Source organism: Tarenaya hassleriana, unplaced genomic scaffold (genome assembly GCF_000463585.1).
Source record: "Tarenaya hassleriana unplaced genomic scaffold, ASM46358v1 Cleome28, whole genome shotgun sequence".
NCBI classification, from domain to species: Eukaryota; Viridiplantae; Streptophyta; class Magnoliopsida; order Brassicales; family Cleomaceae; genus Tarenaya; species Tarenaya hassleriana.
The window spans coordinates 24,633-47,548 of NW_010966021.1; the positions used below are offsets into that span (position 1 = coordinate 24,633).

General features: G+C 40.4%; 4 protein-coding genes across 6 annotated transcripts in view; 1 reads left to right on the forward strand and 3 right to left on the reverse strand.

Annotated features, from left to right (window-relative positions):
- The window catches only part of LOC104817650 (glucose-6-phosphate/phosphate translocator 1, chloroplastic), a 3,291-nt gene extending 2,294 nt beyond the window's left edge, over window positions 1–997 (reverse strand). The window contains exon 1 of the mRNA XM_010546898.2: window positions 134–997. Within this exon, the coding sequence (XP_010545200.1) occupies window positions 134–634 (501 nt within the window). The 5' untranslated portion in view covers window positions 635–997. The remainder of the gene's footprint in view (window positions 1–133) is intronic.
- A 1,217-nt stretch (window positions 998–2,214) lies between these two features.
- On the forward strand, window positions 2,215–8,337 carry LOC104817651 (TBC1 domain family member 15). Of its 2 annotated transcripts, none has more exons than XM_010546899.1 (19): window positions 2,215–2,487; window positions 2,727–2,794; window positions 2,979–3,073; window positions 3,682–3,725; window positions 3,923–4,003; window positions 4,103–4,133; window positions 4,222–4,256; window positions 4,503–5,357; window positions 5,757–5,852; window positions 6,050–6,153; window positions 6,282–6,421; window positions 6,502–6,600; window positions 6,737–6,859; window positions 6,960–7,048; window positions 7,216–7,321; window positions 7,465–7,562; window positions 7,657–7,917; window positions 8,026–8,109; window positions 8,195–8,337. In XM_010546899.1, the coding sequence occupies exons 8-19, from the start codon at window positions 5,268–5,270 to the stop codon at window positions 8,207–8,209; spliced, it is 1,305 nt and encodes a 434-aa protein (XP_010545201.1). In that variant the 5' UTR covers window positions 2,215–2,487; window positions 2,727–2,794; window positions 2,979–3,073; window positions 3,682–3,725; window positions 3,923–4,003; window positions 4,103–4,133; window positions 4,222–4,256; window positions 4,503–5,267; the 3' UTR covers window positions 8,210–8,337. The 2 variants fall into 2 exon arrangements, with proteins under 2 accessions (XP_010545201.1, XP_010545202.1); XM_010546900.1 differs by having other exon boundaries at window positions 5,265–5,357.
- A 342-nt stretch (window positions 8,338–8,679) lies between these two features.
- On the reverse strand, window positions 8,680–10,302 carry LOC104817652 (thiamine thiazole synthase, chloroplastic). The gene is made up of 3 exons (XM_010546902.2): window positions 9,805–10,302; window positions 9,144–9,632; window positions 8,680–9,044 (listed from the first exon to the last, which is right to left on the reverse strand). Exons 1-3 carry the CDS (start codon window positions 10,228–10,230, stop codon window positions 8,880–8,882), a joined length of 1,080 nt encoding a protein of 359 aa, XP_010545204.1. The 5' UTR covers window positions 10,231–10,302; the 3' UTR covers window positions 8,680–8,879.
- Window positions 10,303–10,774: 472 nt separating this feature from the next.
- Window positions 10,775–13,561, reverse strand: LOC104817653 (protein translation factor SUI1 homolog 1-like). 2 transcript variants are annotated; one of them, XM_010546904.1, is made up of 6 exons: window positions 13,397–13,561; window positions 12,435–12,514; window positions 11,958–12,163; window positions 11,618–11,671; window positions 11,417–11,481; window positions 10,775–11,032 (listed from the first exon to the last, which is right to left on the reverse strand). In XM_010546904.1, exons 2-5 carry the CDS (start codon window positions 12,469–12,471, stop codon window positions 11,437–11,439), a joined length of 342 nt encoding a protein of 113 aa, XP_010545206.1. In that variant the 5' UTR covers window positions 12,472–12,514; window positions 13,397–13,561; the 3' UTR covers window positions 10,775–11,032; window positions 11,417–11,436. The 2 variants fall into 2 exon arrangements, with proteins under 2 accessions (XP_010545206.1, XP_010545205.1); XM_010546903.1 differs by lacking the exon at window positions 10,775–11,032 and having other exon boundaries at window positions 11,204–11,481; window positions 13,397–13,560.
- Window positions 13,562–22,916: the final 9,355 nt, after the last annotated feature.

A 22,916-nucleotide genomic window follows, 5' to 3' on the forward strand; every position in this document is an offset into this window, starting at 1 on the left:
GCAGGAATTGGCCCCAAACCCTAATGCCCAGCATCGTAAACATCGGTATTATCTAAAAATTTCCAACCTTTTTTTCAAAATTTTACCGGCGACCAAACAGGAAAATCACCATATGACCCACCAACCCACTTACCGGAAAAAGTGTCTTCCAGAACTCGAAATCAGTTTGCGGCCGCTCGGCGATTCCGGTGGCCCAAGACACGAGCATAATGAGCGAACCGGCGGCGAGAGACAGCGTCGAAGTCAGCCATGGATAAGGGTAAGCGTTCAAGACCTTCTTGTTGTAGATGTTGAAGACGACGTTCAAAGCCCACCAAGTCGCGAAGTAAATCCCGATCCTCACCCTCTTCGCCGCATCCGATTTCGCCGCCACCGCCGCCGCATCGACGGGCTGGGGCTCCGATCGGTCCGCCTCGTACGCGTTGCACTTCACCGGAGACTTCGTTCTCCTCAGAGCGATAGCACCGAGGTGCAGAGGCTTCGAAACCGCCAAAACGGCGCGTTTCGGGAGCTCCGGCCCCGGAAACGACAACGATGCCGGAGATCGCCGGAAAAGGCACGATGGGTTCCGCCGGAAAAGCGGATCGCATGCGCCGATCTTCGCCGCGACGGTTTGCTTCACCGATAAAACCATCGCCGGAGAGGGAAAAAAAGGAAGCTTTTTCCGTCGAATAAAATATTAACCCAAAGAAAAAAAAAGCGGAGGCTCTGATCAGAATCAAAACCCTAGCACAAGCTGAACCCAGAATCTGAAACAAGAAGAATTCAGAGAACGAGAAACAAGACGTTTCAATGGAGATCTTAGATCGATCCCAACGCCGCCGGTGTAGCGAAATAAAAGCGAAAGCAGAGCAGAGATCGTGTATATATATATGTGTGTATCTATACACGCTTATAAATAAAGAGAGAGAAAGCTATTGATTTCCAACAGATTTTTTAATAAAAAGAAAAAAGAAAAGAAATTACTGAACATCGTCCCTGACAAAACCACCAACCGTACTTATACGCATGTGAGTGTTCTTCTTACCTTCCCTACGTCTGCGTTGGTGTTCCTTTATACCAAAAAAAAAACAGAACTCGGAAAATAGATTTTTTTTTACTGAGAAAAAGAAAAAATCTATTTCGAAAAATAGATTTTCCTAAATAAGTGTTTCTACCTTATTAAAGAAATTACGTACACGTCTTTGTGTTGTATCGTTTTTTTTTCAACACGGTGCATCCGAAATACGATACGAACTAAGAGTATTTATCATTATGGATGGTCAGTTAGGTTTTATTTGTATGAAAGGCATTTTAATAAGTTATAAGAAAATAATAGGTATTTGAGTAAATATTTTTAGGGATTTGTTATTATCTAAAGTTTTAGAGTATAACATGTAAAGATAAATTCAAGTCGATAAATATAGTAAATATATGCAAATTCTACTTAGATTCCTTATATATGTATTATTTCTAAACTCTATCTACATAATAAATATTAATGAATATAGTAATATTATTCAATAAATATTAACGAATATAGTAACATGTGAATAATAGTAAACTCTACCTAACTTCTTTGTATTCTCTTTATCATCAACTAGTATCAATTTTGGTCTAAAATATGAAGTTTGATCTGAATACATCCGAAAAATATCGAGTTTAGAGTTTATTTTTTATTTTAATTTTTTTTATTCAAAAATATTGAGATTTTTGAATCGAACTCGGATTTTAATCAACCCAAAAATTCGATATAGTTCTTTTTTTTAAAAAATTAATACAAAAAAATTAAAAATTTTAATAGGAGAGAAATTAAACGGGTCGGTTCAACCTGAACTCGAACCCGAGTCTTATAAAATCGGGCCTCGGATTTAGTTGTACAAACCCGAAAAATTCAGATTAATCCAAAAACTTCTGTTGGAATGCAAACTCGGACCGAGATAGACCGACGAGTTGGACACCAATACTGAAACATATAGACTCGTTTCGTAGTCTACAAACATTAAATGCACTGGAATCTTGCTGAGTAAAGAAAATCGAGGACCAGGTTGAGAGAGGGATTTGATAGTAACATTTGAAAATTTGAAGGTCCAAACTTTAACAAAAAAACTTTGGGTTAAATTACGAAATACAAAAAACATAAGGGAACTAAAGCTGAATTTGTATGAATTTGGGGGAGAAATTTCAAATGATTTAAACCTGAAGATAAATCGCATTTCGTTCGGATTTCTGAGCTTCTATAATAAATGTCAACAGTCCTCTTCCCTTGATTCGTCGCCGTCCACAAGATTTCCGGCGACGATGTTCTCGACGAGCAAACGCAAATCCATAGATTTTCTACAGTTTTTTTCTCTTTTATTTTCTCGCACTTCGTTGTTTTTCTCTTATTTTCGTAGATTTTGGCTCTTTTATCTCGATTTAGGCAGTGACTGAGTAAATGTCGACAGGAATTTGACCAAGGATTTGTGTTTTTGTGGGCGAAGCTGCGATATTTGCGGATTAGTCAAGGTAATCGGTACACTGAAGTCGCATAGGAGTGATCTTCAAGTTTTAAGATCAGTTTTTTTTTCGGTTATTGGATTTTGTTTTAGTGTATTGGGGATGCTATTCAGCTACTGCAGTTTCGGTTCTTGGATTCTGTTTCGGTTATGAGCGAGTTGCTTCAATATTTAGTAGCATCTGAGATTTGTGAGTTCGGACAACAACGTTAGGGGTTTCATAATTGCTTCCGATTTATGTCTTTGCAGGAAAATTCCGAGGGACTTGATCTTTCGGGTGCTGGGTCGTCAATTGTAGTTAGCAGTTATTTGGAATGGTAAGGCTATAGCTTGTTGAACTTGTTGTTTATGGCACTTTGTACTGATCGTTCAAGCCTTATGGTAAAGCCCGAAATCAAAATTGCTTGAAAGTTTTTAGCTTTTTTTTGTTAGTCTTGTCTAATGCTCCTTTTGTTAAGAGTTGGAAATGCCATTTTGGCTTCATAGATTTCTGTTTTACAGGAATTGAACAGGTATTTGGGTGTCAGCACTTCCACACCCATTGCTATTGACAAGAGCTCCAATGGAGAATCCTTGGGCATCGATTTCAACATCAGGTAAATCGTATCGGAATTCTAGATTTTGATTTGCTGGGAAAATGCATCTCTTTTTTCAGTTTTTCTTGTTTATAGAACGAAGGTTAATATTATGTAGCTGTCAACTGGTTCTAGTTTCCCGTTGGGATTGTTAGCAAACTTAGCATGTGAGACTTTATTAATCTGCTTTGACATCTTACCAAAAATAATATTCATAACCCCTCCATACATTATTTATAAGAGAAGCCATTAGGATCCCTCCCACAGTGGGTACCTCATTCCAATACAATTTGGAATTGGAGGGGCTTCAGAACATAGGCTATTACTGAATCAGTTTTGCATTGGCCAATTTGGCCTACCATGTTGGCTCTCTCGAAATTTCTGCAGTGTATTGTTCCACCATTAAGATGAAAGTTTCAATGAGTAACTACTAGAGTGAATGAAGGAGGATAATCTTATCTTGTTTTGTATTGGCTTCCATTGAAAACCAATATGTTTTGGTTGCTATATGTAATGATGTGCCATCTATCATTCTTGGACTTTTTTTTTCCAATAGTTGGCAGTATTGGCTTAGACCGTGCAGATCGATGACTTAAGTTGTACTCTCATGTTTTTTTTCTTCTTTTCAGGCATAATGTACAAGGATATCCTTCTATCCGCATTTTCCATAAAGGTAGTGATCTTAGGTAAGAGAACATGGCATTAATGTAGTTGTATAACATATGATCATTGTTCATTGTCTCAATATATAGCATATCCTTCGAGATGAATCCTATCCTACTACGGAGATCGTGATGCAGAAAGCCTAGTGAAGGTGGTAGAGTGTTTCTTACTTTCTTTTGCCTTTCTTTTTTCACGCCCTTACAAAAGGTTAGACATGAGATCGCTCTTCGTATGGTGTCTAAGCTCGTTTCTGAAGCTTCAACAGTTGGATGCTGAATTGAAGGATATGTAAGTATATGAGAAACTGAGATGAATAATTGAGTGGGCTTGAGCCTCCGGGTGTATTATTCAGTTTATTTGGTTATGAACCGTTCTCGTTTCTCTTAGGTTCTCACCATTATCGGGCGGCGTCTTCACGGTTAGTAGAAACCTCTTCATCTGATGTTTTCACGTACTGACATTCTCATCCGTATGACTCTCTCTTTCTTTCCCCGACGGCTTTTCAGGTCGTCGGAGTCTACAACACAATCAAACTGATGAGGTAATGTCTCTTGTTCAACAAATTTTGTCTGACAAAGAACCCTGAGTAGCTGTTATAATGTGATGTCGTTTTGGATATAATTCTGTCAACCACAAAAGCAAATGTCTTTGGAACTGAAATCAAGACAAAATGGAGTTTCAAGTCAATCTTATGTTGAATAGGTTGCAGATTTAACCAACTTTGATTAAAATGGTTATTGTTTTCTGAGCTGTTGTTTTCTGAACTGGGAATTTGTCAAAGTTTCAGGCTTTAGGTACAAGATCTGTTTATATAGAGATGCAACAACACATCATGGGCTTAAATGTATAGCGTGGGTCCAAAAAGTTTAAATTGGAGATGGGATTGATTCCAAGTTGTAATTAATAAAAAAATTTGTAAAAGTAAATGTAAAAATTCACGCCAAAATTTGGGATAGTAAATGGAGTATGGAACCAAGGCATGAAATGAACGGCGAGGGATAGGAAGTCCCCTCTAAAAAGAGATGAGAAGAAGATAATTAGATGGGGGAATATACCCACAAGCTCCGTCTATGGCGGCCACCAACTTTTCAAACGAAACCACCTCTTCTTCACCATTGAAATCGTAGCTTTGCCCAAAACAGCCAAACGTAAGCAAGCAAAAAAAAAAATGTAATTTTGGGGGAAAGAAAAGACAGAGAAGAAGAAACGGAGTGGGCAATTCAGATTTAGGAAATTATTTTTTAAATAGGAAAAAATTTGTAGAAACCCAAAAGAAAAGTTTCTGGCTTTCGACTTTTTTTCCCCCGAGTCTCCTCCAAGTTGGGTCCCCTTTGATTTTTTCAATTTATTTTTTCCTCAAACCCCTTTTTTTTTCAATCGATCTAACGATCGATCTCTTATAGGGGTTTCAATTCGGTGTTTCCTGGTTTCTGGGTTTCGTTTAGGAACCGTTTTCTTTTCTGGGTTTCGTGGATTTTTTCATTTTCCGGTGGTAAATATTCTTCCTTTTTTTCCGGGAAAACTTCCTGTTTTTTTGGGTGAATTCTAGTAAATGTGGGGAGCCGCAGCTGAGCCCGCAGATTCATACTACCAGGTTCGGCCTGAGTGCACCGATGTCACCAAGACCCGATTCAAGATCAAGGTCCGTCTTTGATATTCGTTTTCCTCTTATTTCTTGGATTTGTACTCAGCTCTGTATTTGCCCATCAATGGTGTGCTTTGCTTCGTCTCTGTCATTCCCATGGCGATTACCACGCTCATTTCGAAATTCGGTTCCATGCTGGTGGAAACCATTGATTCTTGCCGCGGCAATTCTGTTGATTCTTCTTAGATTTGACTTTTCTGCAATTAGTTGGGTTTGGTAGATGAATTTTGATCAGAAATAAGACGTGAGACCGTTTAAATGCTTGTGGTTGACTCGTTCCGGAAGCTATGATCCTCTCTTGAATGGAATCAGTGGACTGCTTCATGTTTCGTATTTATGTTTTTTCTGAAGCTGATAAATGGAAGGGGGATTGATTTCTGTTGTGTTTCTCTGCAGCCAGGGAAAACTCTAAGTGTAAGAAAATGGCAGGCTGCATTTACACCAGAAGGCTACCTGGATATTGGCAAGACTCTTGGCAGAATCCAACGTGGGGTAAGACTGTAAGCTTTACCTTGATATATATATATATATATAGTCGTCACATACAGTTTGGTTTGTTGAAACTATCTGGTTATTAACAAGATATGGAGGTGGTCGTTTACGACACAAATCATGTTATATGGTTTAGAGATAAGAGAACTCTTTTAAGTGTTTTCTTATCGGTATTTGATCCTTTAACATTGGTCTAGGGGATCCATCCATCTATTAGAGGAGAGGTCTGGGAGTTCCTGCTTGGTTGTTATGATCCAAAGAGCACATTTGAAGAGAGAGAGCAAATCCGGCAACGTAGAAGGTGAATTATCCTTCTCTTTTTTTTTTCCATTAAGACATTTTCATTTGCATGTCCATGTAAACCATAGATCTGCGTTTGCTTTCTGCAAAATCTTCCTCCTTTTTTTAAAGAACTGTTATTTGCTTCAGACTGCAATATGCTTCTTGGAAGGAGGAATGCAAGCGAATGTTTCCTGTCATTGGAAGTGGTAGATTTATCACGGCACCTGTAATTACCGAACAAGGCAAACCCATTTATGATCCTCTTGTGCTTCAGGAAACAAATTCAGGTGAACGTTACCTTGATTACAGGATAAGCTTGTCTAATGTACCTGCTGTCTTTTTAATCACTTGCTGTTTTTTTTTTCAGGAGCTGATTCCAATGGTTCAGATTTTTTCAAAGAGCTCTCGAGTCGTGGACCGTTGGACAAGAAAACGATTCAATGGATGCTTACGCTTCATCAGATAGGTTTGTGATCTTGGCTTTGGTTTGGTTACCACATATAAAGAAGTTGTGAAAGAAGAAACAAACGATAAAAAGGTTCATTTCTTTTCAAACTTTGCATACTTCTTTAAGATTTTTCTTTTCAAACATTTGATTTCAGGTCTTGACGTAAATCGCACGGATAGAACTCTGGTATTTTATGAGAAAAAGGAAAACTTGTCTAAACTTTGGGATATTCTGTCTGTTTACGCCTGGATAGACACAGACGTCGGGTATTGCCAAGGTGAGTTGTTCGGGCAGAAAAGAATGACCGACAAAGAGAGATCTTTGACCGCTCTAAAGTCAATTCGTTCTCGATCCAAACATTTACATTTCTTGAACAGGAATGAGTGATCTCTGTTCTCCGATGATTATTCTTCTAGAAGACGAAGCTGATTCATTTTGGTGCTTTGAGCGTTTGATGCGTCGATTGGTACTTTACCCTTATTTCTTGTCTGTAATCTAATCATGTCTTGAAACGGCGATTATCTGATATCTTTGAAGGTGGATGATCGGCAGACATATTGGGTCTAGTTTTGGTATTTGATAAATGTGGATTGTTTATACCAAATGTGTTTCTTTTTTTTGCGAAATTAAAAGCGAGGAAATTTCCGGAGCACGGGAAGATCAGTTGGTGTTGAAGCACAGCTTACTCATTTGGCTTCAATCACTCAGGTTATCGACCCGAAACTTCACCATCATTTAGGTAACTAGCCGCTGTTTCTCTTCTCTTTCTCTTTTTTTGATTCCTCCTTAGGATCTTGGAATTAAGCACTGTCATCTGTAGAGAGCAAAACCCGAAATATCTCGAAATTATAGAAGACGAAATTTTCGGATCTTGAAATGCAGAGAAACTGGGTGGTGGAGATTACTTGTTTGCAATTCGGATGCTGATGGTTCAGTTCCGTAGAGAATTCTCGTTTTGCGATTCTTTATACCTATGGGAGGTAGGTTACAGTTTTGGGATCTGTATCATACTCTAACACATTCTGAATATAACTTTCTTGGATCAATCTGATAATATACATATTATTCTCGTAGATGATGTGGGCATTGGAATACGATCCCGAGGCATTTTCTCTGTACGAAGAGGACGGATTCGGGGGTGAAAGAACGGAAGGTTCGAGAGGTAAACCGAAGTCAATGAACCAATGCGGAAAGTACGAGAGAGAGAACATGAAGAACAGAGGAAATGGTACGGAAGCTCCATTGCCGATATCAGTTTTCCTAGTAGCCAGTGTCCTAAAGGACAAGAGCTCGAAGCTAATGACTGAAGCTCGTGGACTTGATGATGTCGTTAAGGTTCTTGCCGGAGTTCACAGAACTCTTTTTTTTTTTTTTGCCTGAATCTTTACGAGATAAGACTTTTATTGCGGCTGCTTAGTTATGTTGGATCGGTGTTTTGCCCAGATACTGAACGACATGACCGGTAACTTGGACGCCAAGAAAGCGTGTAGTGGAGCCATGAAACTTCACAAGAAATATCTGAAGAAGGTTCTTTTGATCTTTATAACCTCACTCTTATTTGTGTTCTAACTCTCTGTCTGCTCTCTGATTGTGTTCTCTTTTATTCTTGCAGGCTAAGAAGCCATAGCAATGGGGCACTAATGGATGATTCTGAATCAGGATAGCCTTCTGTATTTTTTTTTCTTTGGTTAATTACATTGTTCAATACAATGATCATACGACACAAATCCGGTGAAAGGACGAAGGCCAGGGAACCAGAATCGAGATTCTTCTGCTGCTGTTATGGTAACTTGGGACGCAAGTATCCTGGAAGAAGGTGAGAACGAGGAGAGTTCCTCAGAATTGAATCTGGATTCTGAATTATTGTTTCTAACCCCCAAAGATTTTTTCATAAACTGTTTATACAAATAAGTCTGTGTTGTACTATTTTATATATATATAAAAAACTGTTGTTTTCATACATTAGCAGTATGTGCATATATATATATATATGTATGTGTGTATATAGGAGTGATTAGTCAGATCTATCCAAGATTCTGGGAGGAAGTTTGACCAAAGGATGGGAACAGACAAAACAGGAGCTGAAGTGAGAAGCCATTAACGCAGAAAGAAAGCTTTTTTTTTTCATTAAAGACTAAAAAGAGACAACAAGAACAACCAGAAGCTCAAACACATTACAGACCAAACATTTGTCCTCTTAAGTCCCAAACACATGAAACTTAAACCCTTTTTTATTCATTCATTCATTCACTCACTCACTAACGATCCTGCACATCCCCCCAAAGTCCCTGAAACATCTAAGCGTCAGCAGTTTCGGCAGATTCTGCGGCGGCTAAGACCAGCTCAGGGTGAAGCTTTCCGAGATAGGAGCCATCGTCCAATGCGTTCGGCATCCCCAGTGCTTTCAGGGCAAGATGCGCCGCCTTCTGTCCCGATATCATCATCGCCCCGAATGTCGGTCCCTGCATCACCATTTCAACGTATTCAGTCTCATTGGTTGTATATACTTGCAACCCGAGAATGTATGGATCTTATCTCGGCGAATGGAAGAGGGAACTCACCATTCTTGCAGCGCCGTCGATCTCTGCAACTTCCATACCGGTGACAATCATGCCGGGAACAACCTCTCTCGTCAATCTCACGATCGCATCCTCAGCCGAGTTCATGTCAAGGGCCTTCATCCCGGGAACATTGTCGATCATCCCGATGCTCTTCAACCTCTTCACGCCGGTGGCGCCAAAGGGTCCGTCGTGGCCGCAAGAGCTGACCACCACCTTAGCCTCCATAACGTTGGGGTCCATACACGACTGTGTGTCGTGGTTCATCGACACCAGAGCCCAGTTCGTCACGACACCGCCGACCCTGTTTCCCTTGACGATCAAATCCTCTGCAGCCACGGCGTTGAAGAGCTTGACGTTTGGACGAGCCAAGAGCTTGCTCATGATCGTGGAGGTGAAGAGCGCTGCGTGCTTGATCACCACGTAGTCGTCTTGCTCGTCGTACTCGATGTCGAGTTCGTCCAGGAACATGTGTGCCGGTTTGCGCACTACCTGTGTTATACGTATACATTGATCGATTCAGCCCAATCCTCAGAAACACGTTCAAATTTCACGAAATTTTCTTTATGCGGGATCAGAAATTTATCTGGAAACGGGAAAATTGCAATTTAGATCTGAAATTGTTTTTAGATATTTATTGAGGGAGGAATTCAAAAGAAATTACCATGGCGGAGAAGAGCTGGCCGCCGAGCCACGCGCCGCCGCCGGGGCTAACAGACTGCTCGATGATGGCGACCTGAACGTTAGGGTTCTTACTGATCTCGTAGGCGCAGGAGAGTCCGGCTGATCCAGCGCCGACGATGACGACGTCGGTCTCTGCGTAGGTGATCATGTCCGTCATGTACCTGCGCGTCATCTCACGCGACACGATCGATTCCTTAATCGGCGAGAATCGGAAGTTGTTCAGATCGTACGGTGGAGACGAAGACTCCGCGGAGGCACGGACGGAGAAGCCGTTCCCAGCGACGGCTCTGGATCTCAAGCCGACAGAGACAGGAGGAACGGCGACGGCGGAGCCATGGAAGGAGGAATCGAAGAGCCTCTGAGGCTTGGTGGAGGAGAGAGAGATGGTAGAAGCCATAGCCGCCATTGATACCACAGAGAGAAGGCTTCTGGGTTCTGGGGAGTTCGCCTCTTGTTCGCCGGTGACGGTGAAGTGGAGTGCAGGAGAGTAAGCATTTATACGGGGAGAGGCAGAGAAAATATCTGTAGAAGCTATGTTGACACGTGGCGAAAGGATAAGGAATGAAGGGTCTAGAATTTTTTTTTAAATTGATATTTGGAAATATAAGTAGGAAAGTGTTTAATATTACTACCTGCAAGTGGCGTCCATGGAAGAAAGGCGGAGAGGCCGAGCAAATTTAAAAAAGATTTCTACTTTTGAATTTCTTTTTTTAGATTTTTTCCTTATTTTTTGTGGGGAGCTATTTTCGGGAAATATCTGTAACGATGCCATTTTGATTTAGTCGCCTCGGATGCATGTATGTGGTGACGTCATAAAAGATTCTTTGGAACGGTGAAAAATATCTTTAGCGTGATAAAGATGGGTCAGGCCATTGGCTCGTGACTGAATTCAAATTTAATTATTAGAGATTTTTTTTTTTGTGGCCCAAAAAATTTAAACAAACTGTAAATACAACAAACATCAACGTCATTTTAACCTCAAATTTATCGTATATCATTTCGATTTTAAGTTAACTTTTTCGAAATTCAAAACAATTTTAAATTATAGTTTTGAAAACAAATTCAGAACCAAACCGATCCATTTCCGTCCCGAACCCGAACCGTTTCCGAAAACAGCCACCCTAGATCCCAACCAAGAACAAACAAAATGGGTCGACCAGACTCTGAACCATCATTTGAGCAGCCCGGCCGCCCCCCCTATCCTATCTCTGAAACATCAATGTGAATTTTATGACGATACGTTAGGATTTCCCTTTCATAAACCTTACCATCGCAAAAATTCCCGTGATCCATTTTAGCAGTTACACTGATGAGAAGGAAGACAGCATAAATCTATCCATCAATAGGTTACTATTAAACATAACGGCTTTAACGAAATATTTAGTTCAACACACACACACAAAAGTTATAATAATGATATAACCTAGAAATTGAATCCCATTTTACATTAAGGTGAAGTCATGGAGACATAAGACAATAAAACTCGAGTAAGAAACAGAGCACGAAGAAGATGATGGTCTAAAACCCAAACAGCACATGACAAAAGAAACAGTTTCTGAGGATATATATTAGGGTAAGAGAGCAGCAGCAACCTTAGTGATTCTGAAACAGCTCAGAAACCATGGATCTTAATGTTGTCCTTCTTCACCAGCCCAGCCTGTTCCATTATAACCATCCACCCACCCATCATCATCATCATTCGTCGGTGATTCATAAGATCATCCGAGTTAGACTAGAGGAACGTTGGAATCTCGCAAGCAACGATAAGGGTCACTGGAGAGAATGAGATTTACCTGAACAAGGAAGGTGGAGACGTTCTTCCTCTGGTCACCTTGAAGCTGGATAACCTACACCATTCATAGAGGAGAAACCCGCACGGATTTTAATGTATTGATATCGCTAACGATTGATATCTTTCATTTAATGAAGAAAAAGGAAATCCTTGACTTGACAGATCCAACTTTTGAGATCATGTTACTCTTTGATTATGCCATCATCTTATTTGTAGTTTACTGTTTGCCACTATCCTTCTTCATATCAACTCGACAATTGTTGCCATTAGAATCCTAGAGATAGAGAGAGAAATACCCATTTGGCACCATGGATGATCCATGGAGTTTTTTAAAAACTAACCTGCCCCAGTTCAGGATCCTGAACCACAGTGCCGTTGCAGCAAAATTCTTTCTTAAGGTCCTTAAGTATCTTGCTGTAGCTGTACTCTTTCTTCAGCCCCTGCACAGTTGTCAAGCTTTTCCTACCATTCCGCTGCTGAACACGGATGTGCACGTACTCCTTTGATCCGGCACCTGAGTCCTCAGCATTCGCATCAGCAAACGGATCTACAACACCCAATGAAAAACCACAGGTAGGACCATTAGTGTCTACGAATACCAGAGTGAGATATCAATAAACACAAGAAGCCTAAACAAAAATTTGATATTTACAACTTGTTTTAAGCCGTAAAGAGTTCAGAAGCTATGTTCTAGCCAGCGTTTCCCAACAGATGAAATGACTTGAAAGTTCAAAAAAGAAATATATAGCGCAAATGCAAGAAGCTCTGAGGAATGAGGATCCCATCCCATCATAAGTGCCCGTAAAATGAAAGCATACCGAAGGTAGTAGGAATCTGGGTGTCAATCTCAGACATGAAACTCGGTTGATAATAGGGGCAAAGAACAGGAATCTGAGACCTGCACAAGAAATGGAACAATAAAAGGGGTAAATCGAAATAAATTCATTCCTGGAGACAGTTAAAAGGGTTCTACATGAAGGTTAAGGAACTGATGGAGACATGAGGGAAAAACATTTCCGTCAACTCTTTCCAAACACAATTCATTTCATACAGAACTCCAATGACTTGGAACTCCAGAAATGTATATAGAGCCATAATCTACATAACAAATAACAAATCATAGGCTCAAGAACACCACTTCTTCCTCGGAAAACAGCTGAAATCACATGCAACAGTTAATCCTCAACTCAGTCACACAAAAGACGGCATGGCTACTATGATATTTCATGGCCATACGGAGATCAATACATGAATAAAGATAGTATATCATAAGGAAAACTGCAACCCATGGCCAACGAAGAAATCATCTCCAGATCTTTTTTCATCTCAAAAATAAACATCCAGACTGGAATATCGACAAGGAAGCAGATCGAGTATACTACCGAAACTGAAGCACTCATCAATCAGACCATTAACACAACAAAAAGCAATCTATTGTCACCTATACAAGAGAAAAACAGATAAATACAGATTTGTAAGATATATCTATCACCTGGTCAACCTGACCCAGATCACTCCCTAGACGGTAAAATAATCCATAGAGGAGACACTAATCGATCAATTCCGTGTTGGAATTCGACGAGAAACAAACAAACAAAAAATCTGTCGAAGTCAGCCGCAACAAGTTCCTGGATCAGAGACTATAACAACAAAAGCATCCACAAAGACCATGCAAAACTAAGTTTAACCAGAAAAAATCGAGACGAAAAAAGGGCAGATGCGATTGAAAATCACAGGGAAGAAAAAAGAGGAACACGAATCAGATAAATAAAATATATACCTGATCCGAAGAATAGGGTTTCGCGGATATTCGGGGGAGAGGGAAGAACCAAAACCCTAGGATTCGGATCAAATCTGCTGCGACTCCTCTGTTCGCGATGGTGAGAAAAGACGAGAGGAAGAACCGCCGAGCGAGATACGTTATTTTATCAAAAAGAGAAAGGGACAAGGAAAAAGCCTACGCTGTTCCTTTTTTTATTTTATTTTTAAATATTTAATTTATTTGATATGGAAATAATCAAGTTCGAGGCTCGAGCCCCAACGTTTCACGGGCCAGACATAAGCTTGAAACATTGGGTTCATAACCCAACTATTGGGCTTCAATCGGGTTCGGACCAACTCGTGGGCTTTTACAAATAAATAATAAAAACGAACCATAAATATGAATCCCATTTAAATATTTACATAAAATATCATATAAGAGTTTTACATCCGATAAATTCAACAACAAACCTATAAAAAAAAAATGATATTTCTTGAACTCAATTTACATCGGATGGACCAAGAACAGTATATATACATATAATTTTTAAAATAATTTTGCATGTAATCGACGTGTCGAGTTGCATGCTGGAGAAGCAACACCTATACAAGCAGACTGGCAGGAAATGACAAAGGCGACGGACCTTAGAGTAGGACAAATATTTTTTTAATGGATCACCCTGGTTAAGTTTTGAAAATTATGGAAAATAAAATTAAATAAATAGAATAAAGCTTTTATCGAACACAAGATCTGCAAATTGAAAGAACATCACCACCATTGAAATCACGGAAAAATAAAAGAAATGGAAACAAATTTTCGTTGTAATTATTAATCAGATAAAGAAATTATTTTTTATCACGATTGGTAGAAAGAGAACGAAAAGTAGAAAAACCAAATCCACCATTCATAAATTCTAACTAAATTCAATCTTTTAAATATTATTTTTTTCAAACACGGTCTATCTAGAATTTTCTATTCAATAAATCAAATTCACATGTAGATTTTTTTAATATATATACAACCATACGAAACGCTTAAAACTCGGATAAACGTATTGATTTGGCAGACAAATTACATGTATAGAGAGACAATATTAGTCATGAGTAATGGGAAGAAGATATACGATTGCTTATATATTCTCAGTCCTTAATTGTGTGTAATCTCATATAGAATGATTTCTTTCCTTTTGTAACAAGTCACATATCTTATATATATTCCTAGGGTTACTACAATGAAATATTATCAATACATTTCTCTATAATGAGTACACAAATGATCTCATGAGTTCTAACACGCTCTCGCCATGCACTACAAGAAAAACTGTAATTTACGACAGAAATATCTGTCACAACATGAAGAAGAATCTGTCGATAAAAAAAATTTGCGACAGATTACGACAGATACTCATCGGTCGCTAAATCGTTGTCGCAAAATCTGTGTGGTCGTGATTCTGTCGTAACTTTGCGACAGACAGATCTGTAGGTAGTCGATCGCACATATACGACAGATGTCTATATGTCGGTAATCTGTCGCAAATCGGTGAATCCAGATCTGTCGCATATTGCGACATAAATAGGAGTAGGTATTCGGTCGTAACCTAACGACAAAATCAATCGGTCGCACTCTGTCGCAACTTAACGACCAAATATATCGGTAGGTATTCGGTCGTAACATAACGACAAAATAAATCGGTCGCAATCAGTCGCAACATAACGACCAAATATATCGGTAGGTATTCGGTCGCAACATTACGACAAAATTAATCGGTCGCACTCTGTCGCAAATCTATTATATAATTTTTTAAAAATATATTAATAAATAATAATTATTTAAATTAAATTAAATTTTAAAAAATAATTATAAAAATATAAAATAAAAAATATTTATTTAAAATTAAAAAGTATTTATTAAATAAAAAGTATTTATTAAAAACAAATTAAACACTAAACAAAAAAGTTATCTGGATTGTCTGATCCGATTGTTTGGTCCGCCGGTATCGTAGAAGGTCCGACTCCGGGCTCAGATACGACTCTGAACTGAGGAGTCAGAAATGGGTTGAACGACATCTCTTGCACCGTTGGTGAGTCGTCACGAGGAGAAAATAGCCGGGCGAAAAGCGTCTCATAACGCGCAATCCGTGCCTCAGCTTCTTCAAGTCTGGCAATCTTCCTGCGATCATCCTCGAACTCTTGAATCTTCTTCTTCAACAGCTCGACCTCCTTAGTGAGTGAGACGTGGTGACCGATCGATGTTGCATCCGGATGACCACCACCCAACTGAGTCGCCATTGCACCGACGCCGTATATACATCCTTTGGCATCCGGTTGGACAACCTACGAAATAAAATATATACGTCAATTAAAATAATTTAATAAAAAAATACATCAATATAAATTTACCTCCAGATAGAGACTGTTGATTTCTGCTGGCGAAAGTTGGTCGACCCACAACTCTCTTCTAACTGGGAGAGACGATCGGTGATCTTTGCCTGAATCGCATCCTCGATTTCCTGAACGCGATCGCTTATATAAGTACCGTCAGCTCGACGGTGAGTCTCCTGCAGCAATCGCAACGCGACATCTTGAAGCGGGATTTGTTCATCATTTTCTTCTTGAATAATAGTTCCCCTGGGGTTTATTTTCACGACGGCTCGCCAATCAATGTCTGACCTTCTTGTAATTTTCTTCGGATAAGGGATGTAACACACTTGATCTGCTTGAGAAGCCAATATAAAAGGATAATATTTTCCATATCGACGTATGTAACATATGTCAAAAACACCTGTTTTGTTGACTCTGATCCCTCGTATAGGTGTAGGATCAAACCAATCACACCTGAACATCATCACTTTGAGTCCAAAATGACCTGCATATTGGAGTTCAAAAATCTGCTGCAGTAGTCCGTAAAAATCGGGTTCATTATCAGATGCACAGTACTCTGACCCTTTCATACAAACACCAAAATTATGTGTCGAACGATGTTGTCCGTGTTCATGTGTGTGGAAAACGTAGCCTCTGGTAAAAAATATAGGCCAATATGTAACACGACAAATGGGCCCTTGAACTAGCTCATGCAACCACAATGGATGATCTTCTGGTGACGTTCGAATCTGCAAAAACAAAACAAAAATTAGGTTGTTTAAATATCAATATATACTTGATCGATCTTAAAAATTGGTTTAAATAAGAAATTTGATGCAAAATTCTTACATATTCTTTTAACCATGTAGCAAACCATTTTTCTTTTATTTTTGTCAACTCCTCGTTACTTATGTCACCGTATATGTTGTATACTTGTTCATCAAAAATCCTGCAAAATAAAATGAAAAAAACTTGTAAATGAATTAATATCAAAAAATTGTACGCCATAAATAATTAAATGTATAAACGAACCTTTCAAAAGGTAGTACTTCTTCGCAATTCAACAATACAAAAGTATGTACCACATGATAGTCTTTTTCAGATAAGTAGGCATCGCTGGCCTTACCACCACATCTTCCTTTTCTGTTAAATATATGAGGAATATTTGCATTCGTCGGATAACTAGGGCCATCATCGCAATAGGATGATTTTCTTGTACTTCTGCTTTTTGCTCCCACATTATCTTCAAAATAATATGAGGTAAAGAATGATATTTCCTCATTGATATACTGTTCAGCAATTGATCCTTCAACAAAGGCTTTTTGTTTTGCCTTTTTCTTCAAATGGTACATAAATATTTCAAACGGGTACATCCACCTAAACAAAATATATAATTAAACAATCATCAGTTATATAAACAGGTATGCATATATAAGTCTTATATATTAATTAAACGAAACACAGTAATTAATTATAACATACCGAAATTGAACTGGTCCACCAAGTTCTCTTCTCGTGGTAGATGGATTGGTAAATGTTCCATCACATCAAAAAATGACGGTGGAAATATTTTTTCCAGATTGCAAATTACCAGAACTATGTTTTGTTTCAGCATGGTGATATCTTCAAGTTTAAGTTTAAGCGTCCGACTGCAAATCACCCGAAAAAATGAGCTGATCCCTGCACAACAACCACGTATCAAGTTTATATATATATATATATAGTTCACATATTAAAAAACAACATTAAAAAAATATATTAACCATACCTGATAGACTCTCGTGTACATGTTGTGGAAGTAGTTCTGCAAATGCTATTGGAAGCAATCGTTGCATAAAGACATGACAATCATGACTTTTCATACCCGTTAATTTATTCCCTGCAATATCAACACATCGCGCCAGATTTGAAGAGTAACCATCGGGGAATTTGACATCATCCTTCAACCACCGAAAAAAATTCTTCTGCGCTTCTCCAAATACACGAAAAACTGGAATCGTGCCTTCCCATCTTGTGTAAGTTCCAACTCCTTTCTCAAACAAATTGATTTTATATCCTTCCTTGAGTTTGGATTGTCCTTCGACTTTTGAGGTACATTCAACATCGTGTTTATGATGTTATCGAAAAAGTTTTTCTCGATATGCATCACATCAAGATTGTATCGCAACTTGTGATGTCTCCAATATGGAAATTCCCAAAATATACTTTTTTTGTTCCAATTATGATATTCGCCATATCCTTGAATCGGCAAATGACCATTTCCACCGACTTTTGCAATAACCCCTAACCCATATGATCTCACACACTCTTCAATCCGTTCGAATAATAATTATTGTCCCGTCAGTTCAAGCGGACTAGAATCACTTACCACGCGATTCTTACGAAAATTCTTCTTGTTTCGGCGCAATGCATGATTCCTTGGTAAGAAACGACGATGACAATCAAACCAACTCGTTTTTCTTCCGTTCGACAACCAAAATGCGTCGGTCTCATCCATACAGTACGGACAAGCTAGCCGACCATGCGTTGTCCAACCAGACAACATCGAGTATGCTGGAAAATCACTAATTGTCCACATTAGTATGGCACGAAGCAAAAAATTTTGCTTTATTGACACGTCATATGCCTCAACCCCAATACTCCAAAGGTCTTTCAACTCTTCTATCAACGGTTGAAGGAAAATATCCAAACTCCTCCTAGGATGTTTAGGTCCCGGAACTAATATTGAGAGAAATAAAAATTCTCTATTCATACACATGTCCGGAGGTAAATTGTACGGTGTTAAAATCACCGGCCATAGAGAATAATTTGGACCAGACATCCCAAATGGATTAAATCCATCCGTGCATAATGCTAGATATACGTTTCTAGTCTCACTTGCAAAATCAGAAAATACCTGTTGAAAGTGTTTCCATGCTAAACCATCGGATGGATGATACATTTCTCCATCAGGCGTTGAATGCTCGTCATGCCATCGCATAAATGATGTTGTCTTTTCGGGTTGATATAACCTTTTCAAACGATCTGTTATAGGCATATAAAACATTCTCTTCAAAGGAATTAACTTGCCTTTCTTTGAAGCTTTCCGGCGTGGTCGATATCTGTCTTTCCCGCAGAAACGACATTCCATCAATTCTGCATCTTCTTTCCAAAAAATCATACAGTTGTCTTCACAAACATCAATCTTCCGGTAAGGTAGACCCAAAGTACGCATCAGACTCTTCGTCTCATAATATGATTCTGTTGCAGTGTTACTGTAACAACCCGAGGTCGCTACGAATTGTCGAGACTGCCCTCACACAGCAACCCGAGACCTTTCAGCGTGTTTTGTCCTCACTCGCACGTATACCGAGACACTTTCCAGTAGGTCACCCATCCTGAGATTGCTCCAGAGTCAGCACGCTTAACCTTGGAGTTCTCTCGGGATAGTCAACCAAAAATGTAGGTGCACCTTGTTGCTATGAATAGCTCAACTAATTCTTTTATGTTATCTTAGACCATATAGTCTCATACCTATACAGCCCTCAGATCTCTCTCATTCCAGTGTGTTCGATTCATCCTTGTACCCCCTACCCAGAAGCTCGTCAGGAGCCGCCCATTGTCCGTGCCTCTGCACCGCGATCACTCTCCGCCCTCCTACGGTACTCTGGGTTATCATAGGCCCACCAGCTTCCGCCTGGTTCGTCCTCGAACCACACCGTACTGGGAGAGTACCGGCTCTGATATCATCTGTAACAACCCGAGGCCGCTACGAATTGTCGAGACTGCCCTCACACAGCAACCCGAGACCTTTTAGCGTGTTTTGTCCTCACTCGCACGCATACCGAGATACTTCCCAGTAGGTCACCCATCCTGAGATTGCTCCAGAACCAGCACGCTTAACCTTGGAGTTCTCTCGGGATAGTCAACCAAAAAGGTAGGTGCACCTCATAGCTCAACTAATTCTTTTATGTTATCTTAGACCGTATAGTCCCATACCTATACAGCCCTCGGATCTCTCTCATTCCAGTGTGTTCGATTCATCCCTGTACCCCCTACCAGAAGCTCGTCAGGAGCCACCCCTTGTCTGTGCCTCTGCACCGGCGATCACTCCCCGCCCTCCTACGATACTCTGGATTGTCACAGTTACCTTCCGGAAGATACTGTTTAAACATCTGACTGAAGCCATCCATACATCTCTCCGGAAGATTGTAGTCAGTCTTCATATTCATCCATTGTGAAGATAATGATAATCTTGACAGTCCTTGTACGCAACCTTCATATATCGGAGTGTTCGCGGTGTTAAGCATATCATAAAATCTTTTCGCTTCAACATTTGGCTCTTCTTCCATATATGGAGAAGGAGTAATGTTGGAAAATGCATCATTCACCATCTCTGCATATAGATTTCGGTCTTGATCTTCTTGAAAGATCGGAGGTAGCGACGTGTTTTCCACAAGTTGTTCTTGCATTTGTGAAACACGTGATGATGACGACGTATCATACGTTTCTCCATGAGCCAACCAAACATAATAGTTTGACATAAAACCTCTTCTATAAAGGTGCTTACACACTTCATACTGACTTCGCCATCTTTTATTCTCGTATTTTGAGCACGGACATGGTAACTTCGAACTCTCAATATACGACGTTTGACTTGTTGCAAACGCCATAAAATGTTGTAATCCTTCAGCAAACTCACTCAAGATTTGATTAGAAGAATCAAATCTATTATACATCCACATTCTGGATGAAAAAGACATTTTTTTGTAAATAAATTTTTTGTATAATAATTTTTTTTCCTATCTATGCATCCTCAGCGCGCGGTGGGTGATATAGAGGAAAATGTTGCGACGGACTTGCGACCGATACTTCTGTCGTAAACAATTTGCGACAGAAATGCGACAGACGTGCGACATATATTAGGTGACATACCATTCACGTGTGTACCTAATATTGCGACACAGCGGTGAGTCACACTTCGGTCGCAAATATTTAGCGACTCCGCGAATCAGTCGCATAGATGTCGCAAGTGCGACAGAATTGCGACAGACGTGCGACATAAGTTAGGTGGCATACCATTCACGTCTGTACCTAATATTGCGACACAAGTTAGGTGGCTTAGGCCTGATTAGTTTTCTAGTCTAATTTGGGCTTTTGGTTGTCTAACTAGGGCTAGGGTCTGAAATAGCACTTGTAGGTCTGATTAGGACTTTGTCGGGGGCCATGTAGACTCGGGGTCATAGGACTGATTAGAACTTTGTCGGGAGCCGTGTAGACTCGGTGTTATAGGTCTGATTAGACGTAACCAGATCAGGTTAGCCTTAAGTTAGGTCTGATTAGATGTAATCAGGTCTTTAGGTAGGCTGTGTTTCGAGTCTAATAGGTCGGTTAGGTAAAATTATGCCTAGGGTAAGTCCAAGGTTTGTGCGAGAGTCTAAGAGGTCGGTTAGGTAGAAATATACCTTGTGTTAAGTCCAATCAGGTCTGGTCTAAAGTCTATTAGATCCGTTTAGGTAAGGCCTAGGTTGGAGTCCGGGTTAGGCGTCGGTAGAGTCCTTAGATCAGTTTAGGTTAAGTACCTAGGTTAAGTCCAGTCAGGTCGTGTTCTCTTTGAGTCTAGAAGGTCTGAGTAGGTAGAGACATACCTAGGTTTAGGATCGATAGACTAGGGTTAGAGTGTGTCAAGCACGACTAGGTAGAAATATACCTAGGAAAGTCCTCTAGGGTTCGGTCTCATCCCTCGTGTCATGTTACGTCACTTCTAGGGTCGGTTAAGTCTCTTCCGGGTAGAGTCAGTTTTAGACTCGGGTTTGATCATCTTAAGATGATGGAGTTAGGTTTTCTAACTCGGAATACCCCGAAAGGGGGTATGGTGGAAGGACTAGGGGTCTAGGGCAAAACCCGAGAAATCGGGTTGCAGGAGAAAGCCAAGGACCAGGTGGAGTGATTGGTTCCGCAGGTAGGTAGGGATACTACATGGAGGAGTTGTAGATCCCGGATGACGAGGTAGGGAGAGTCCGAGGTAGAAGGACGGATTGACCTCGGAGGAGTAAACCGAAGTCGCTTCGGTTCTTGGTGGTAGGTCAGGAGGTGAGGTCTCCACATTTAAGTGGAGCTTCCTCGGGTAGGATGCTCAGGAGATGGTGTGAGTTGGGAGGTGTCGGGTCACCGGGTAGAGTCGGTGTAGGTTGGAGCGCTAGGACATTCCCTCTCGGGGTGGAGCACGTGCACTCACATGTCTCATTCTCGGTGGAGCATTCATAGAGGACTAGGAGCGTCTTCGTGGGACAAAACCGTGGGACAATTCTAGTTAGCAGGTTAGGGTCCGAGGGTAGAAGTCGCATACTCATAGGTAGTGTAGACTCTATGGGGATCTTGGACTAGGTATCTAGCGGGTTCGGTAGTATGCTAGCAGGTGAAGTCTCGGAATTTACCAGGGAGCATTAGTTAAACGATCTAGGGAGTCATACAACCGAGGGTAGCGTTTGCCGGTCGGGCGACGTGTGTTAGGACTTCGATTCAAGTCCTATCGGTGTGAACGTTCAGACACATTTACCGAGTTTTTCAGGTATAGATGAGTAAGATCGGTCACAGAATAAGGCTACGAGGCCTTGGGGAGTCATCGACGGCGAGCATCATCAGATTCGAGGTGGCAGAGGTCTTGACTCCGATACAGGTAAGTCAGGTAAGTTTTCATTTTAAATTCCGACGAAAATCGAGGAATCGACGAAAATCGAGGGATCGACGAAAATCGAGGGATCGACGAAAGTCGATCGGTACTGGAAACGGCGAACCATTAGTGTTTTTTTTTATTATTTGTTGTTTGTTCTTTTCTCCACCAAGGTGGAGATTGTTGGGCCCGTTCAGCCCAACAGCCCATTTGGCGAGTTCAGCCCATTAGGGTTGATACCCTAGTACTAAGCTTCTTCGATACTTGTTACGAGGGCGCGTGGCTCGAGGCAGAAAGACGAGAGAGAGAACGGAGAGGAAGAAGAGAGATCGTGAAGGCGGATGAGTTTTCCGGCGATGGCGAAGCTCGGACCTACGGTGATCGCCAAAGGCGAGTCTAGATAAGGGTCGGTAAGGGTCTTATGCTCTCTCTTTGTCGGTTTCTCAGACCGTTCTGGTTTTTGGATGAGTCTCTGGATTGTGGAGTACCGTCGGTTCCTGTTTCCGGTTCTTCTTTCCGTCGTTTC

What these genes read in the sequence shown, in the direction of transcription:
- LOC104817651 (XM_010546899.1), top strand. Translation starts at nt 5,268, where the DNA reads ATGTGGGGAGCCGCAGCTGAGCCCGCAGATTCATACTACCAGGTTCGG. An exon ending in AGACGTCGGGTATTGCCAAG is followed by an intron (nt 6,860 to 6,959) that starts GTGAGTTGTTCG and finishes TTTCTTGAACAG; the next exon opens with GAATGAGTGATCTCTGTTCT. An exon ending in ATTCTTTATACCTATGGGAG is followed by an intron (nt 7,563 to 7,656) that starts GTAGGTTACAGT and finishes TTATTCTCGTAG; the next exon opens with ATGATGTGGGCATTGGAATA.
- LOC104817652 (XM_010546902.2), bottom strand. Translation starts at nt 10,230, where the DNA reads ATGGCGGCTATGGCTTCTACCATCTCTCTCTCCTCCACCAAGCCTCAG. An exon ending in GCCAGCTCTTCTCCGCCATG is followed by an intron (nt 9,633 to 9,804) that starts GTAATTTCTTTT and finishes CGTATAACACAG; the next exon opens with GTAGTGCGCAAACCGGCACA. An exon ending in TCGACGGCGCTGCAAGAATG is followed by an intron (nt 9,045 to 9,143) that starts GTGAGTTCCCTC and finishes ATGGTGATGCAG; the next exon opens with GGACCGACATTCGGGGCGAT.
- LOC104817653 (XM_010546904.1), bottom strand. Translation starts at nt 12,471, where the DNA reads ATGTCTGAGATTGACACCCAGATTCCTACTACCTTCG. An exon ending in CCAGATTCCTACTACCTTCG is followed by an intron (nt 12,164 to 12,434) that starts GTATGCTTTCAT and finishes TGGGTGTTGTAG; the next exon opens with ATCCGTTTGCTGATGCGAAT. An exon ending in TCTCCACCTTCCTTGTTCAG is followed by an intron (nt 11,482 to 11,617) that starts GTAAATCTCATT and finishes ATAATGGAACAG; the next exon opens with GCTGGGCTGGTGAAGAAGGA.